This window comes from Hyperolius riggenbachi, chromosome 9, assembly GCF_040937935.1.
Source record: "Hyperolius riggenbachi isolate aHypRig1 chromosome 9, aHypRig1.pri, whole genome shotgun sequence".
NCBI lineage: Eukaryota > Metazoa > Chordata > Amphibia > Anura > Hyperoliidae > Hyperolius > Hyperolius riggenbachi.
Window position 1 is genome coordinate 82,381,201 of NC_090654.1, and position 17,775 is coordinate 82,398,975.

The 17,775-nt window shown below is 43.6% G+C and overlaps 1 protein-coding gene across 1 annotated transcript in view; it reads right to left on the reverse strand.

Annotated features, from left to right (window-relative positions):
- Positions 1-17,775, reverse strand: part of ITPR1 (inositol 1,4,5-trisphosphate receptor type 1) — a 366,152-nt gene that overhangs the window by 102,710 nt on the left and 245,667 nt on the right. Inside the window, 8 exon segments of the mRNA XM_068253115.1 lie at positions 1,032-1,064; positions 5,816-5,927; positions 7,929-8,077; positions 11,160-11,344; positions 12,335-12,455; positions 13,310-13,438; positions 13,543-13,668; positions 16,732-16,983. Coding sequence (XP_068109216.1) covers positions 1,032-1,064; positions 5,816-5,927; positions 7,929-8,077; positions 11,160-11,344; positions 12,335-12,455; positions 13,310-13,438; positions 13,543-13,668; positions 16,732-16,983 — 1,107 coding nt within the window.

Here is a 17,775-nt window from a genome sequence, read left to right on the forward strand (position 1 = left end):
AACATTTGAAGTGTACCAATCACCTCCTCCTTGGACCATTGTACACCCATGGACCACTATTGAGCTTCCAAAATAGGCAGCAAAGCGAAGCTTGATGGTGGTCCCATTTCCACTCCTCATGGTTCTCCTAAGTTGGGGGAGGGGTATTCAGAAAATAAGGGGAGGAAAGGGACGAACTTAGGGTGAATATCTACCTCTTCCAGAAATCAGCTACAACACGTGTATAAAGATCCCCCCCCCCCCCCCCTTGTAGAGCACCAAAACCATGATTTTCAGGTAGTAGAACCGCTTGCGCTCAGGCTCCACCTTCTTGAGAAGTACCTGTCTGCATCAGAGAAGGGGCAAAAAAACAAACAAAAAAACCTTGGGGCTGTGGTCATTCTATTTTTATGTACAATGTGTGTAGCTACACAACTCTTCTAAAGCAATATAAATAATCACCAATATGCCTTAAAGCACCAATCTAATGCCTGCGCCAGAACTAAACACGGGTAAAGATAGCTTTAGCACAAGTACTAAAAATAGGAAAATAAAACTAATGCAGCAAATTGCACCATAGCTGCGGTCTGATTCAAATGAACCAGGAGAAAATAATTTTCTACCCCATTTTCAGATCGATCAGTCCCCTTGGGTACAATTCTGCCATAGCAACACACACATCTGAACTTTTCACATTGCCAGAGTAAAAATATTTACAAAGTTGAGCATTCCCCCACTCCACCGTATAATGATGAGTTAGACAAGTAAAAGAGGAAGTGACCTTCACAGGACTACAAAAATAGGAGCCATGTGAACGCTTAGACAGACTTGCAACCACAGGGCACAAAAGCACTGGACAAAGGGACAGACAAAGGGCACAATGGCACTAGCACAAAGCAGCGGAACGTTAGAGACATCACAAATGTGACAACACAACCTCTTCACAGCACAATGAAGCTACAAGCCTGTAGCCTCAGAGAAGAGGTTAATAAGGGTCACAGAGGAAGGAAGTGGGATCAGGGGTGTCACAGAAGTGACAGACAGGTCACCACCTCGGAAATTTCCAGAGCATCAAGGGCTATGAGCTGTAAGAGAGGAGAGAGCATTGCGTTAGGCCGCTCCGATGAACTCCGCACTGTTGACCTTACTACCAACAACAAACTTCTTCCTTTTAAGGGCAGGGTTACATAGTGCTGAATTTGTAGTGACTTCTGCCAAATGGGGACATTCAGTCCTGGAATAACCATTAATTAAAAACACTCCCAACGTGAATGGATAGTGTTTTTCTAACTTCTGTTTTGCACAGTTTGTTTTAAATTAGATAAATATATCTACAGTAGATCATTACAGAACAGCTGCTGATGGAAGAATGGGTTACCTTACACAGCAGGCTGACCAACACAGGTGACTTTCCAAGCAAACTTAAATGGCCCAGAATATGCCATAGTTAACAGAGTATGCTACCAGCACTTCGCTAAAAACCCATCATGTTTTGCAGATTACCATAGTGGACATGTGCTCTGCTCAACTGAATGTATTTGGTAAAAGTAAGTGTTTAGAGATAGAAGTGAAACTATTCTATATAAAGTAGTAGCAGTAGAGTATTGAACCGTGTTAGCCATCAGTACAGTTTATCAAGACGTTTTGAACCAAGATGATACCATTTATTGTTAGCCAATAAATGGTATAATCCAGATTCAAAACTTCTTTATTATATATTAAGTTTCACTTTCTAATACTGTCACTTGGTCTGCCTCTGCTGTACTTACTACAGTTATTACAGCCATTGTTTACACAAGGTTTTTTAATGTTACATTTCTGTAGCACAGCCACACCTTTTCTCCCTTTTGGGAATGGGCACCATTTATTCAAAAGGGGCAGTCAGGCCCCAGAGAGCTCATGCAGGCCTGGTCTTAAAGGGAAGGTTCAAGCAAAATAAAAAAATGAGTTTCACTTACCTGGGGCTTCTACCAGCCCCATGCAGCCATCCTGTGCCCTCGTAGTCACTCACTGCTGCTCCAGTCCTCCACTAGCAGCTTGCCAACCTCGGAGGTCGGCGGGCCGCATTGCGTACACATAAATTTTTACGCGTTACTGGTTCAATGCATACATTTTTATGCATTGAACCAGTAATGCGTAAAAATGTATGCATTAATGTTCCTGCACCAGCAAGAATGCGTAAAAATGTACGCAATGCATCCCGCCGACCTCCGAGGTCGGCAAGCTGCCAGTGGGGGACTGGAGCAGCAGTGAGTGACTACGAGGGCACAGGATGGCTGCATGGGGCTGGTAGAAGCCCCAGGTAAGTGAAACTCATTTTTTTATTTTGCTTGGACATTCCCTTTAAAGATGCTCTGAAGCCTCATAAAATGTCACTTTTTAACAATTCCCTTCTACGCCATCATCCCAGCTAAAACGCCGCTTCCCTGCGGCAGATCGCTGTAGCTAACCCTCCAAATACCGGGGCAAAAATCCACGACTTTCAAAGTCGTGGATGTTGCTGCTCAGGGAGGCAGAGCTTCCCGCTGTAGCTCTGCCTCCATTAGTAGCAATCCCCGCCTCTTCACCGCCCCCCTCAGTGAAAAAAGACTGGGAGAGGCGGCGATCAGCGGGGATTGACACGAGTAGAGGCAGAGCTGCAGCGCTAAGCTCTGCCTCTACAAGGAAGTGCTCGCCCAATATTGCCCCTGGGATTGGGGGATTGGGGGTCAGATATAGCGATCTGCCGCAGGGATGCAGCATTTTAGCTGGGTTGATAGTGTAGAAGGGAATTCTTAAATAAAAAGTGACGTTTTAGGAGGCTTCAGACTCTTTAAATATATAGGGTTCTTATACAGTGGCATAGCTACAGGGGAGCAAACTGTGCGTCTGCAGGCCCCCCTCCCCCACTACTCTCCCTCTGATATATGGGGGTCCATACTTCAGATCCTTGCAAGGTTGACTCCAAGGCTATGCGTACCTGTTTATTGACTTTCTAAATGCATTAGCATCTCTATGGAAGTTCTGACAATACCAGGAAGCACTTAGTACAAGAGTATGGCTACACCTGACACTTTTTAATGCAAACTTTGGCAGAGAAGCAAAAAAATAACAATAGTACAAGTATAATGCATTGACCATATCCCTTATGTTATTTAAGGCACACTTAACCCCCCCCCCCCCTCCGTAGAGCCTGCTGTTCCAGCACAGGGGTCCCTCTTCACCTTCTGCCGTGAACTAGCATATCCAGACTGGGCATGGGCGAGTAAGGGTCGCAAATTCCTAGTAGAATAAAGCCATTCATTATTTTTCCCTCCATGCATTGGTGCTTAATTTCAAATCAGGAAAAAAGGGCACAGGAGCCCTTATGGGAAAAAAGGCGCAATTTGTGAAAGATGTACTTTTACTGCAAATCACAGCTTTTATAATAGCCGTGATATATGTGGTAAACAAGGAAAATTTTGGCACCCGGGGGTAAGGCACCGCCGGGGAGAGCATGTTAGGGTTAGGCACAGTAGGGTTTAGGCATCACCTTTTTTCATGTATGCACTTTGTTCTACTGGGCATGCGCAGACTCCATTTGCACATGCCCAGTCCAGATGTCACTTTGGTTTAGGGACCCAGTGCTGCAACAGTGACTTATAGGAAAATCCAGGAAGCCTCCGGCTTACGCAAGTGAACCAAGAAGCAGCTAGCGCCGTAATCGCTTTAAAGATAGCTCATTTCCATTCACAATGCTCTTCAGAGCAGTAGTTTCCTGCAGCATGTGCTCCTCTGGCAGAATCCTAAACCTCTCTGCCATTGATAAAAATTTCAATAAAAAGGAACCAGTTATTCACACAGTGACAGCCTGCCATCTAGTGGTAGCATACAGAAATGCAGCCAGATTTTTCTAGGGCACAGCTAATACCTGTTAGGAAAAACATTAATAGGCTTAATGTTGAAACCTTACATTAGTAAAATAACATAGGAGGTTTAGGGGAAAATCTGGTAACTTTCTTCTATACACTATAATGTTAGGAGCCAAATCTTCAGGTTTGACCTGACAGAACTCAACTCTAAATGAACAGGCTGTATGCAATCTAACCTCTCTGACCAGAAGATCTCTCCTCCATAGCCTCTTGCAGATCCAACTGCAACAAATAGCTTACCGCATTGGCTCAATGACTGACAGCAGACTGAGGGGGCAGTAATGAAGGACAGAACTCTGGCTATAACAGCCTTATGATATAATGAATTGTATGTGTAGTACAGATAGTTAATAAAACATTAGTATCAAAGAAAAAAAAGACCTATTTTCAGTTATATAGCTTTATTTATAACACTGCATCATTCCCTAATATTTGCAGTTTAGAGACCACATTTAGTTTGAAAACCCTACCAGAATTGAGGTCAAATTAACTCATGTACGGTAATTTACCTTATGAGGTAATGACATTTAGCAATTCTGGTAGGCTTTAGTAAGGTTTTACCTCATGCGGTAAATTATGAGGTAATTCATGAGGCAATTTGTATTCATTTTACCGAAAATGGCTATGCTCATGGAAATTAGGGGGCATGTTAGCACATAATTTACTGATCAGTTGACCTGCCTGTACCTGGAGGTAAAGTCAATTTGTAAGCATTTTGCAGTTTTTAGTTCCTAGTGATGATTTAGTGGAGTTTCTATTAAGGCTGTGTAATAGAAAAGAATAGTAGAAATAAAACACCAAATATTTATTGGATTTTTTTTCCCTTTTTTATAAGATTGCCTATAAATATACTTTTCATAGGTTGCTGCATAATCAATACACCTTCCCCCCTCAAAAAAAAAAATCTTACAAAGACTATCCTAACTTATGGAAGACAATTAAAGACTACTATTTATTTGCTGCATGCTTACCGCTGAAACACAGCAGGCTTTTACCGCACTTTATGAATTTACCGCACATTTTACTGCATGTTCGGAAGTGCAGAAAAATCTTTCAAAATAAGGAAAAATACTGCATGAGGTTTTTTTTACCTAAAAAAAAATAAAAAAAATATTTACCTCACATAGCTACCAGAATGGAGGCCAAATTGTCTTATGCTATAAATCAAGCAGAGCTAATGACCCTTTGACCTTTCCTCCAGTAAAACCTCGTCCCGAGCTGTCTCAGTTTCTTGGCTGTTTAAGCTATTCAAAAAACAGGACCAAGTGCCACTGAATAGCTAAGAGAAGCTCTTTTGCATAGATAACTCATTTTAACTCTATACGGGAAAATATGATGAGACTTTTTTGCTACTATTTTTCAATTTGTTACTGTACTACGCATACAATTCATTATTGCATAAGTTTATTTTCTCTTCAGATTTGCTTTAAAGGGTACCTGTACTTCTATACAAGTACAATTATCTGTACAAAAACACAACCCTCCACTCCCTGGGAAGTCAAGATACAGAGACCTACCCACTGCAGCCTAGTGCTCCTCCCATCCAAAGTGGCAGTTGTAAAGAGTGAGGTCCTCACCTGGCTATCTAAAGTGGCTGGGATGCAGGCACGTGGTTCTGGTGGTCGCATAATTGCAGCCAACAAATCACAGTGCTATTACCCCTACCAAGAAAATGCCTACCTTCTGTCTATCCCTTAGCTTATTTAGCTAGACAGGACATGAAATCACCATTTTAGAATCCATTACAGCAGATTGGCTTGAGCTGAGAAGGATCTTTCGTTCAGATCACAGAAGATCTTTTGTGCATCAGGTGGCCGGCCAAATGTCCATTATCAGCCATGTTAGAGAAACAAGTTTCCTTAGTGAAAATATAAGAATTGGAGACTAGGCATGTCACATTCACTAATAATTGTTAATGGCGTTTTGGTTGACAGAGTGTCAGATACCTTATCACCGAAGCCACGATCTTTCGCCATCATCTCTCTCAGCGTCTGCAGGACTTTGATACACAACTTCTCTTCATTCTCCTCCAACAGCTGCTTTGTGTGTCGTATCAACCTGAAAAAAAGCCACAAGCAAGACATTTAAAAATCTGTAACTGCTGGCAGCCTTCATCCATCCACCGGAACAGCTCTCATGGAAGGTTACAAATCGTATTACATTACCAAAGGGTTATATACAGCTTCCAGGCAAGTACTAGAACATATTACCCAAAGCACTAGGCTGAATAGCCCTGGGCAGGACCCACCATTTCCAATTTTAAAGGGAACCTAAACTTATAATACCAGTTGCCTGACTCTCCTGCTGATCCTGTGTCATACTTTTAGCCACAGCCCCTCATCAACAAGCATACAGATCAGGTGCTCTGACTGAAGTCAGACTGGATTAGCTGCATGCTTGTTTCAGGTGTGCGATTCACCACTGCACCCAGAGATCAGCAGGACTGCCAAGCAACTGGTATTGTTTAAAAGGAAACTTTTATATCCCCCTCTCAGTTAAGGTTCCCTTTAAAGCAGTAGAATTACCCATACTAGGCCGTGGAAAAACAAAAACAAAACAAAACATATATAAGTAAAAACTTGCTAAACACATGTATTGTACAGATGTATTGTGTTTTGACTTCAGTGAATGTTACATAGTAAATGAAGAGAATTCTGTTCCTGGTGGGAACCATTTCTTTTGCCCACAGTTTAGGCTAAATCCTGATGTCATTTCTGCCCTGTACTTTTTTTCTTTTCTCCTCCAATTGCGGAGTCACCTCAGCCTTGCTTGTAAAGACAAGTGAGCAGAGGATCAGGTTTCAAATAAGCAGCCAGGCAGGGAAATAAATGGAAGATGAGGAATATATTATAGATAAAAAAGGACCGCCAGCATGCAACTGTTTGGCACTGACTACAAAAGGGCCAGTGCTCCTAAGGTATGTGATGACTCCAAATCATAGCAGCAGAAAAAGTTTTGAATGCAGGATTAGCATCTTTATCACTTAATACACTCAGTTGCTGAAATTAGATTTTTATGGTGACAATCCCACTTTAAGGACACCTGAAATGAGTGATATGGAGGTTGCCAGTTTTACTTTCTTTTATCCAGGGCTGTGGAGTCTGAGTAATTTTAGGTACCTGGAGTCTGTTTCATAAACTGATGAGTCCGAGTCGGGAGTCAGACTATTTTTGTACCAAATCCACAGCCCTGGTAAGTATTAGACTAAGGAGTCTGAGTTGAGGAGTCTGAGTCATTTTGGGTACCTGTATCGGAGGTTTCATAAAAGGAGGAGTGCGAGTCAGATTATTTTTTTATACCGACTCCACAGTGGCCATAAATACACATTACAGCAGTACTAATTAGAAGCAGGGAAATGTAACGGATAACAAAAATGTGCTAAAATAAATTGGACTGGAACACTTGCAAGCCTCAAAATTGGCTGCTAAAGGGTTAAACAATGCAAGCTACTTGGCAGTCCTGCCTCTAATACTTTTAGCCATTGACCCTGAACAAGCATGCAGATCAGTTGCTCGAACGTGCTTATTTCAGGTCTGGGTCATGCTCATTGCTCATCACAGCGCTGGTGTAAGCACTTTGATCATAGTTCACCATTGTTTGGATTTGGCATCTAATATGCATATGGCATGTACAATACTCCTGTCTGTATACATTTGTGAAACCTCTTGTGCCCATGCAGGAGACAGATCTACAGTATATGCTTCATACAGCCCTACATTTTCTGTTACACATGCTGGAGCTCTTAAGTAATTAGATTTATATTGCATTATATCTAGGCAGGTTGTGTATTATTCAACAGGGATGTGGAGTCTGAGTCGAGGAGTCTGAGCAATTTTGGGTACCTGGAGTCGGAGGTTTCATAAACCGAGAAGTCGGATGATTTTTGGACCGACTCCACAGCAGTTTTTCAATCATATGGTTAGAAGGGGAATTTAAGGGTAACCCCATTTCTACTCACATACCCCAAATATTTGTCTACTACAATTGATACATTTGAGTGCATACCAGATTCTAGCCTGGAAAATGGGCAATAATTTTGGACCAAGAGGGGAAACTCACTTGCAGATGAACTGGCCGCTCTCACACTTCTTGCGGGCATCCGTGTTCTCTGGAAACAAGAGCTCCGGCCGATGGAGGACGTCCACAAGGACCGAGAGTTCCGCTTGCACCAATGGTCGCAGCCTGTCTTCTAGTGATGACACAATGTCCTGCCATGACAGGGTTCAATCGTAGAATTGCAAAATGAAGGACTGTACTATTCTGCATCACCCAATATTCCTGATTAAAGTCTGTGCACAACAGGATACACCAGTTTCTAGTGGAAAACTCTTTAAGGATACCTTAGTCTGCACACCTGGGCGGAGCTACAAACAGCAAATCAGATTCCACCCATTCAAGTCAATAGAAAAAATGTAAAAGGCTGCCATTCTCACAGTAATCAAGCCAGAGTCCCACACATGGCACAGTTGGTCACTTGGTGACAGAGGTTACAAATCCAGGAAAAGTGGGCAGAGCATAAAACAGCCAATCAAATTTTAGCCGTTCATTTTAAATGGGAAAATGTAAACTGCAGACATTCTTAGACTGTTTATCACAGGATTCTCAAACTTGCCACAGTTGGTCACTGGGTGAATGTGATTAAGATTCAAGAAAATGGGTGGAGCCTACAACAGCCAATCAAAATTCACCTATTGATTTTCAAGGGGAATATTTAAACTGCTGCTATTCTTACACTTAATGGCAGAGGCTTCAAACTTGCTACAGTCAAACATTGGGTGACTGGGGTCCAAATTCACTAAAGGGGTGGGGCCACATACAGCCAATAAGATTTCCTTGGTGGATAAACTGCTTCCATTCACACATTTTTGATGCCAGAAACCTGACAGCTCACAAACTTGGCCATTGGGTGACTGTGTCAAGGTTACAAAAAGTGGGTGGAGTTAACAGATTTTTCTGGGAAATTGTAAACTGCAGCCCTTTTTCACGGTTAATGGCAGGGTTCTCAAACTTAGCATAGCTGGTTACTGGGTGACTGGGATTAATATTCAGAAAAGTGGGAGGAGTCTAAAAATGCCAATGAAAAAAATCACATGTCACTTTTTCAGGAGAATATTAAAATTGCTGCCATTCTTGCACTGTTAATGGCACAAGCCTCAAACCTGGTACAGTTGGTCATTGGGTCACTGAGGTTCAAATTCAGAAAAGGGGACAGAGCCACAAACCGTGAATCAGATTTGTTTCATTTCATGGGAAAATACAAATTATTGATGCCAAGGACCCCAAAGCTCACAAACTTGGGCACTGAGTAGTGACTGTGTCCAGGTTACAAAAAGTGGGTGGAGCCAAAAACAAATTTCCCTGGGAAAGTGTAAACTGCAACCCTTCTTACACTGTTTATTTCAGGGTTCCCAATCTTTTCCCAGATGGTCACTGAGTGACTGAGATTAATATTCAAGGAAGTGGGTGGAGCCTATAATAGCCAATCAAAATTCACTTGTTGCTTTTCAAGTGGAATATTTAAATTGCTGCCATTTTTACACTGTTAATAGCAGATGCCTCAAACCTGCTACAGTTGGTCATTGGGTGACTGGGGTTCAAATGCTGGAGAGAGGTGGAGCCACCAACAGCCTGATTTGTTTAATTTCTATGGGAATATACAAATTATTGATGCCAAGGACCCCAAAGCTCACAAACTTGGTCATTGAGTGTTTGTGTGTTATGGTTAGAAAGTGGGCGGAGCCAACACCAGTCAAATACATACCCGGGCAACGCCAGGTCATCAGTGGGTGGAGACAAATACAAATTTCACTGGGAAAATGTAAACTGCAGCCATTCTGTTAATGGCAGGGTTTTTAAACTTTGCACAGTTGGTCACTGGGTGACTGGGATTAATATTCAGAAAAGTGGGTGGAGCCTACAAAAGTGAATCAAACTTCACCTGTTGCTTTTCAAGGGGAATATTTAATTGCTACCATTCTTGAACGGTTAATGGCACAGGCCTCAAACCTGGTATAGTTGGTTATTGGGTGACTGGGGTTCAAATTCAGAAAAGGGGGTGGAGCCACACACATCCTATCAAATGATACCAAAGACCGCAAAGCTCACAAACTTGGTCAGTGAGTAATTGTGTGCTAGGGTTAAAAAAGTAGGCGGAGTCAACACCAGCCAAATAGCTAGTGCTGGATAAAAATTAAAAGGGGGGGGGGGGGGGGGAGGGGATTACCTACATTGTTTGGGTTGAAAAAATACACGTCCATCGAGTTCAACCAGAAAATAAAGTACAACACCAGCTTGCTCCCTCCCATATCCTTGTTGATCCAGAGGAAGGGTGGAGGACAACAAGGGTGGGGGGGGGGGGGTTGCAGTGGGCATGAGGACAGAGCAGTACACATGCCTGCTCGCCCCATTTTTATCCAGCGCAAAGGTATCCTTTAAAATACGCTACAATAAAATCTTCTGCACATAAATAAAAATCCTATTAACCACTTTCTGTCCTTCCCATAGTTACCCCAAAAAATAAAAAAAATATATTATGAGGGTTTATTGTTATTTTGCATATTAGTGATTGTGATTGAGTGTGAAACCCAACCCCCCCCCCCCAAAAAAAAAACACACTTTTATTTCCAAATTCTGTCACACAAAGTACTAGGAACATAATTTTAATCTTCTGATAACCAGGACAAATAGGCAAATAAAATGTGTGGGTTTTATCTACAGTAATATTTATTTTGAAACTATAGGGGTTGAAAATGGAGAAATAGTCTTTCTTATTTGTCCCTTTAAAATGCATAGAAAATAAACTTACAAAAAGCCCAATTTGTGGTGAAAACAAAAACACAAATACAATGTATAGATCATTTAGGTGTGATAAGTAGTGAAAGTTATTGGCAAATGAATAGGAGTCGTCCTGAAATGTCAACATTGCTCTGGTCCATAAGGGGAACAGAATCTATAGTGGTCAAGTGGGTAAGCTAGGTACACGCTGGAATGAACTCAGCCGTAACAGGCGATAAAGACGGTCTATGCCAAGAACATGACTGCAGAATGTGTACAGCGGCTGCCCATTGTATGCTAAAGATCCTCCATTTTCCTGCTCCCCCCGCCTGTAGGAATCTACTCAGTTATGCACTGCTCGTTCTCTCTTTGCCTCCCTCCATAGCAACAGATGCATCTCTAGCCTGGAGGCTAATGTCACATCTGTACAGTGGCAGCACAGCATTGTCAGCAAAGGGATTGTGTACCGATCCCATCCCAAGCAAAAAGCTTCTTATGCAAAAATTTGAAGATTACCTGCAGACGTTCGATAATATTGCGATAATCCCTGGAAGCCGTGAGCACAGAATCTCGCCGAGCTGCATTCCTGGCTGACATGCGCCAGCTCATAGCGGTCTTCTGTACGATGTTATGGCTTTTCAAGAATAGGTTGTTTACTTGGCTGTCTAAGTCCACAGGAATGGCTATGGCACGGCTCTTGGCTACAACACAAGAAAAGGAGACCATTTATTCCATGGCCACGCCCAACCTGCTGCATGCTTATTCACGGTCTATAGCTAAAAGTATTAGAGGCAGAGGATCAGCAGGGTAGCCAGGCAACTGGTATTACATCAAAGGAAACAAATATGTCAGCCACCGTATCCCTTTTGTTACAGTTGCTTTTAAAACAAAAATAAAAAAAAACAGCATCCATGAACTACCACCATACAATCATTTTCCAAAAATATAGAAAAAGTATGTTAGAGGCTTTTATTTTTATAAAACCAATAAAAAAAAAAAGTCAGCAAGCTGACAATGGAAGACAATACATAGTAGACAAGACAAATAACATTTATATTGCGCTTTTCTCCTTGCGGACTCAAAGCGCCAGAGCAGAGCAGAGCAGCAGCCACTAGGGCGCGCTCTATTGGCAGTAGCAGTGTAAGGGAGACTTGCCAAAGGTCTCCTACTAAATTAGTGATGGCTTACTGAACAGGCAGAGCCGAGATTCGAACCCTGGTCTCCTGATCAGAGGCAGAGCCCTTAACCATTACACCATCAGCCAACAGTACATGAGTAATGAATCCAAAATATACTGGATTAACTTGGGGGGGGGGGGGGGGGCTATGGAGGTCGCTTACCCAGGGCAGTGTTCTCCCCAGGCTCTTTTAGCCGGGTGCCCTACCCGGCTAGTTTTGGTGATTACCCGGCTGTTATCGCCTCACCACCTCCTCTGATAGAAGCAGAGTTGCTCACAGAAGCAACAACCCTGCATTCTCTCATCTCGCCCCACCCGGCTACTTTTTCATGCCACCCCGCTGGAAAAAAATTCTGGGGATCAGTGCCAGGAGTCGAGCTGCGTGCTGCCCACCATGCCTGTCTCATGCGCTGCTGGTTCCTCGGAGGCGTGGTGGGCAGCAGACAGCAGGATTTCTGCACAAGCCAACATGTGCATCTATTTCTAGACTTGTGCAGAGCCACAATAAACTTACCCACATCAGAAAGCACACGAATACAACTTTCCACTGATGCCTTCTGGGATGGCATAAGCCAGCTGCAGTGATAGACCCGAAACACTGCTTGAAGGAGCTGCACAAACACCGGCTGCCGCGTCTGAGGAAACAAAAGGAAGGACGACCTAATGTAAAGATTTACACAAAGGTTATCGTAAATGAACCCTTTCTAAAGCACCATAGGTGAATTCTACACTGTTTCTGCCTGCCAGTGCCTGAGAGGACAGATTTTACCTGTGTCCATTGTGCACTCCTGCCGTGCTCACTGCCACTCCCTCAACTATCTGATGACAGCTGAGTTCCGTGAGCTGGTCATTGGCTCCTGACCCTGTAATCACTATGTGCAAATCAGTGATCAGAGCACAAATTCTAGAAAAAAAAAAAAAGTTCTGGTCCTTCATTACTCATTAGCAGCTTCAAAAGACTTAACTCTTGAGATAATTGCACTGCTTTTGATCTCTCACTACTAGCAGAAAATATAGAAACAAAGCAGAATTCCTGTTATCTTACACTGCCCCCTAGTGACAAGTGGCCATTAATACACATTACAGCAGTACTAATTAGAAGCAAGGAAATGTTAAAAAAGAAATAAAAAAAAGGTGCTAAAATAAAATTGGCCTGGAGCACTTTCAAGCCTCTAAATACATTTGCAGCTAAAGAAGAAATTTGGATAAGAGGTACCAAGGGACACCTCCAAAAGAAGTTGCTGATTGATGATTCATTTCTTCAAACTGCAATGTCAATGGGGCAAGGGGTGGAGCGATGAAGTAGGGGATATTTGGCACCGAGGACATGGAGTGGATATTTGGGGCATAGCTGTCCACCCAAGTCACAGAGATTAGGTTCGGGGCATAAAAAGTTCGGTTATTTAGGCAGAGGGAGGATTACTTGGATAACGTAACTCTGTGACTGACATCTCAACCGATAAATATCTCCCATGAGCTGCCGCCTCACCTGCAACGTGGTACTCTGATCAGAGAACGGGGAACTGAAGAAGGTGTTGATGATGCTCATCACGGTTTCCGTCACATAGCGCTCCAGTATGAGGTCTGCATGTTTCCTGTCGCTTGTGCTGTTACACACCTGCAGCACAAACACATCCATCTCTAAAGCTTCACAACACTAGACTTATTATTATCTTCTTAGACAGCAGAGACAGTGCAACCTGACTGCCATCCCCATCTCACCCTGCAGATGTCCACCAAGAAGTTCTCGAACAGCTTCCACATGTGATTACTGGTGTAAATCTCCTTCATTTCCACTTCGGTGTCCACATAGCAGTGATTCAGGAAGTTTATGTAAGCAATCTTCACCTGGGAAATACAATGGTACAGTGTGGATTTCTAAAGTTCCCTTTGTAAAAATACTAATTAAACTTAAAATCAAAATAAACTAGTAGGACAAACAATTGTACAGCGCTAATTCTAAGTTGGTCTTTCATGGGATCCCATAGTTTTTTGTATTTAACTCGCACGTTAAGACATTTAACGCAGAATAACTAACTGCAATGAAAAATCAATGCCCCATTCACAGTTCACACGTTGCTTTGGTGATTAATGCTGCATGTTAAGTTAAAGTACTGCATGCAGTGCGTTATACACATTATTAGCTGCGGTGGACTGTTTGCACATGCTCAGTAATGACTTGGAACACACTTCATTGCCTGGATGCTCTACTGCATGCGACTAACGGGGCACTAAATTGTGTTGCGCCTTTTTTGGGGCATAACTTTCATTGCAGTTAGTTATTCTGCGTTAAATTTGTGTTTTCAACTTTTTTTCATTGCAGTCAGTTATTCTGCGTTAAATTTGTGTTTCAACTTTAACGTTGCATCAAAGCGCAACGTCCTACTGTGAAAGAGGCCTAAAAAACAACCTCAAAGTCCATCTTAATTCAGCTCCCATAAACACAGATCTTGAACTTTTGAAAGCCATTCTACAAAAAAAAAAAAAAAAAAAAAAAAAAAAAAAAAAAAAAGGAGGGCACAACTGCCCAGAGCCAGTGTGTAGTTATCACCCGACAACTAATATACCAAAAGTTATTAAACAAGTTGCCCTGTGAGGTGAACTTGTGAGTTTGGATGACAAAAAGAAATAGGCTTTAAAGAGAACCCGAGGTGGGATTTTATTATGCTAGTGGGGCACAGAGGCTGGTTGTGCACACTAACACCAGCCTGTGGCCCCATGGTGTGCCTCAAAGACCCCCCTGCGTGCCGCTATACCCCGGCAGTGCTGGCGACACGCAGCGTGTCGCCAGCGCAATGTTTACCTATGCTCTGTCAGCGTCGCTCCCCCGTATCGGCGCTACCCGCCGCGTCACTTCCCTCCAATCAGTGGGAGGGAAGGGGCACAGGCTGGTAGCGCCGATAAGGAGGAGGCGGGGGAGCGGCGCTGACAGACAGCGCTTAGGTAAACATTGTCGCCAGCACTGCGGGGGTATAGCGGCGCGCAGGGGGGTCTTTGAGGCACACCATGGGGCAACAGAGGCTGGTGTTCGTGAGCACAACCAGCCTCTGTGCCCCACTAGCATAATAAAATCCCACCTCGGGTTCTCTTTAAAAGGAACCCAGGTTGCGAGACCTATGGAAGCCACCATATGTATTTCCTTTTAAACAATACCAATTGCCTGGCAGTCCTGCTGATCTTTACGGCTGCAGAATTTACGGAATCATCAATTCAAAATTATCAATTTAAAACAAGCATGTGACTAATCCAGTCAGACTTTAGTCATCAACACCTGATCTACATATGCTTGTTCAGGGTCTATGGCTTAAAGCAGGGGTCCCCAACCACCAGGCCGCGGCCCACTGTCGGTCTGTTGGCAGTTTTCCACCGGGCCGCAGCGGGTCTGTCATCTCGCCCCTCTCCTGTTACCTTATGAGCTGGCGGCCGCTTGTTCTCTTAGATTCCCCGTAGCCGCTCTCCTCTTAGCAGCATCTCTTATTACAGCAGCGCTTCTTGCGGCTGCTGTAAGGAGGGAAGGAAGCAGGACAGCGGTTCCCATGGTAACGGTGATGCATATCGCCGCTACAGGAAGCCGCTGTCCTACTTCCTTCCCTCCTTACAGCTGGGGCACTACCTACCCATACCAGGGCGCTATACTGTGCGCTATACTAGCTATACTGGGCACTACCTACCCTTACTAGGCACTATGCTAGCTATACTGGGGCACTACCTACCCATACTGGGCACTATACTAGCTATACTGGGCACTATACTAGTCATACTGGGGCAACTAAACTCCCTATACTGGGGCAACTATGCTAGCTATGCCGCCGCACCCCAGCCCCCCCTTCGCCCCCCTAGTAACCCACTGCGCATGACACTGTCCACTAGGTCGCACCAATGCGCCCCCCGCCCATCCCCAATCCCCGCGGTCTCCGGGGAAAAATTTGGTCAGAAAGTGGTCCCCGGGCTGGAAAAGGTTGGGGACCCCTGGCTTACAGTATCATGCTGGGAATACACGGGTGGTTTTTGCGGCAAATAGATGGTTAGATAATTTCCGACATGCCCAATCTCCCGTTCGATCGTTTTGCTGCTCAATTCCTGATAGAGGTAAATGGAAAGAGATAAGAAAAACAAGCGGAAGATAAGAGAATCGAGCAGCAAAAAGGATCGGGCTGAAAAAACGACCAGTGTATTCCCAGCATTAGAGGCAGAGGGGATTAGCAGGACAGCCAATGTGCATTATGTAAAAGGAAACACGTCAGTCTCCACATATCCCTCTCACCTCAGGCTCCCTTCATCTGCAAATATAGCACCAAGCAGGATTGGGTCTGTAAATACTAATTTATTATGCATCTTGAAGGACAACTGAAGCGAGAGTGATATGGAGGCTGCCATATTTAATTCTTTTTAAGCAATACCAGTTGTCTGCCTGTCCTGCTGATCCTCTGCCTCTAATACTTTTAGCCATAGATCCTGAACAAGCATTCAGATCAGGTGTTTGACACGGTCATCAGATCTGACAAGATTAGCTGCATGCTTATTCTGCCATTATTCAGACACTACTGCAGCCAAATAGATCAGCATGCATGCCAGGCAACTGGTATTGTTTACAATAAATATGGCATCCTCCATATTCTTCTCACTTCAGTTGTCCTTTAAGGCTAGTTTTAAATCACTTTTGTCAGCATGTGTAATTGTTAATTCACTTCCAGTTTTAAAACCCACATCAGCCATTTTCACACGCAAACTCTGTAACCCTTAGCTTTACTACTGCTGATAGATTCCCCATAATGTACTCCTCCCCCTCATCTACGGGAGGATAACTCTGGAAGTGGAATTTTTTTCCAGTTGGTATGTCACCAGCTGCTAATGTAGGATTCCCACTGCATTTGGCACACTGAACTCTGCAGAACAGCTCTCTGGCCTCACCTCAGGGATGCAGTCCTCATGTGTCACCACACGCACAATGTCATCCAGCGGTAGCAGGGAATTGCACTTTATCTCGGTGTAGACATTCTTCCCCTCCGTGCACACGGCCAGCAGCTCCACCAGGTGGATGTGATACATTAATGGACTGTTCTCATCCATGCGCTCCCTCTCCGACCGCATCATCTGCACCAGCGTCTGAAAGGAGGCCCGGTCATTGTAGAAGACTAGGACATCCTCTCCAGAGTTCACCAGCTGTGTGTAGGGATAATGGTGGTATTACTGCACACATTACACTGTGCATGACAGACAGGTTCATCCAATAATGAATTTCAACCACAAAAGATAATTTGGGGTGTAGCATATGTGAACACCTTAAAGCCTCAGCTCAGGCTTCTCTTTTATGCATTTAACACTTTTTTGCATTATGCAAAAAATGTCCCCGTTTGCAGAGTAAAGTGCGCAGCGGAGCAGCTTTCATCTTACCGTCCATCCTCGCATACCGGCATCTGATAGATAGATATATATATATATAGATATATCCATCCATCCATTTATTTAGGAAAGGGTTCTTTACAGTATGAGTGATTAAGATGTGGAATACATTGCCACAGGAAATAGTTATGGCAAACTCTATACCTGCATTTAAAGGGAGCTTAGATGCTTTCCTTGCGTTGAAAGACATCCATGGCTACAATTACTAGGTAATGCCTAATGATGTTGATCCAGGAATTTTATCTGATTGCCATCTGGAGTCGGGAAGGAATTTTTCCCTTTAGGGGCTAATTGGACCATGCCTTGTAAGGGTTTTTTCGCCTTCCTCTGGATCAACAGGGATATGTGAGGGAGCAGGCTGGTGTTGTACTTTATACTGGTTGAACTCGATGGACGTATGTCTTTTCAACCAAAATAACTATGTAACTATGCCTCCTGTGACATCACAGGAAGTAGAAATCAATGAAGAGTCAGATGCCGGTATGAGAGGATGGACGGTAAGATGAAAGCCGCTCCGTACTTCGCAAACAGGGGGACATGGGGGTACGTTCG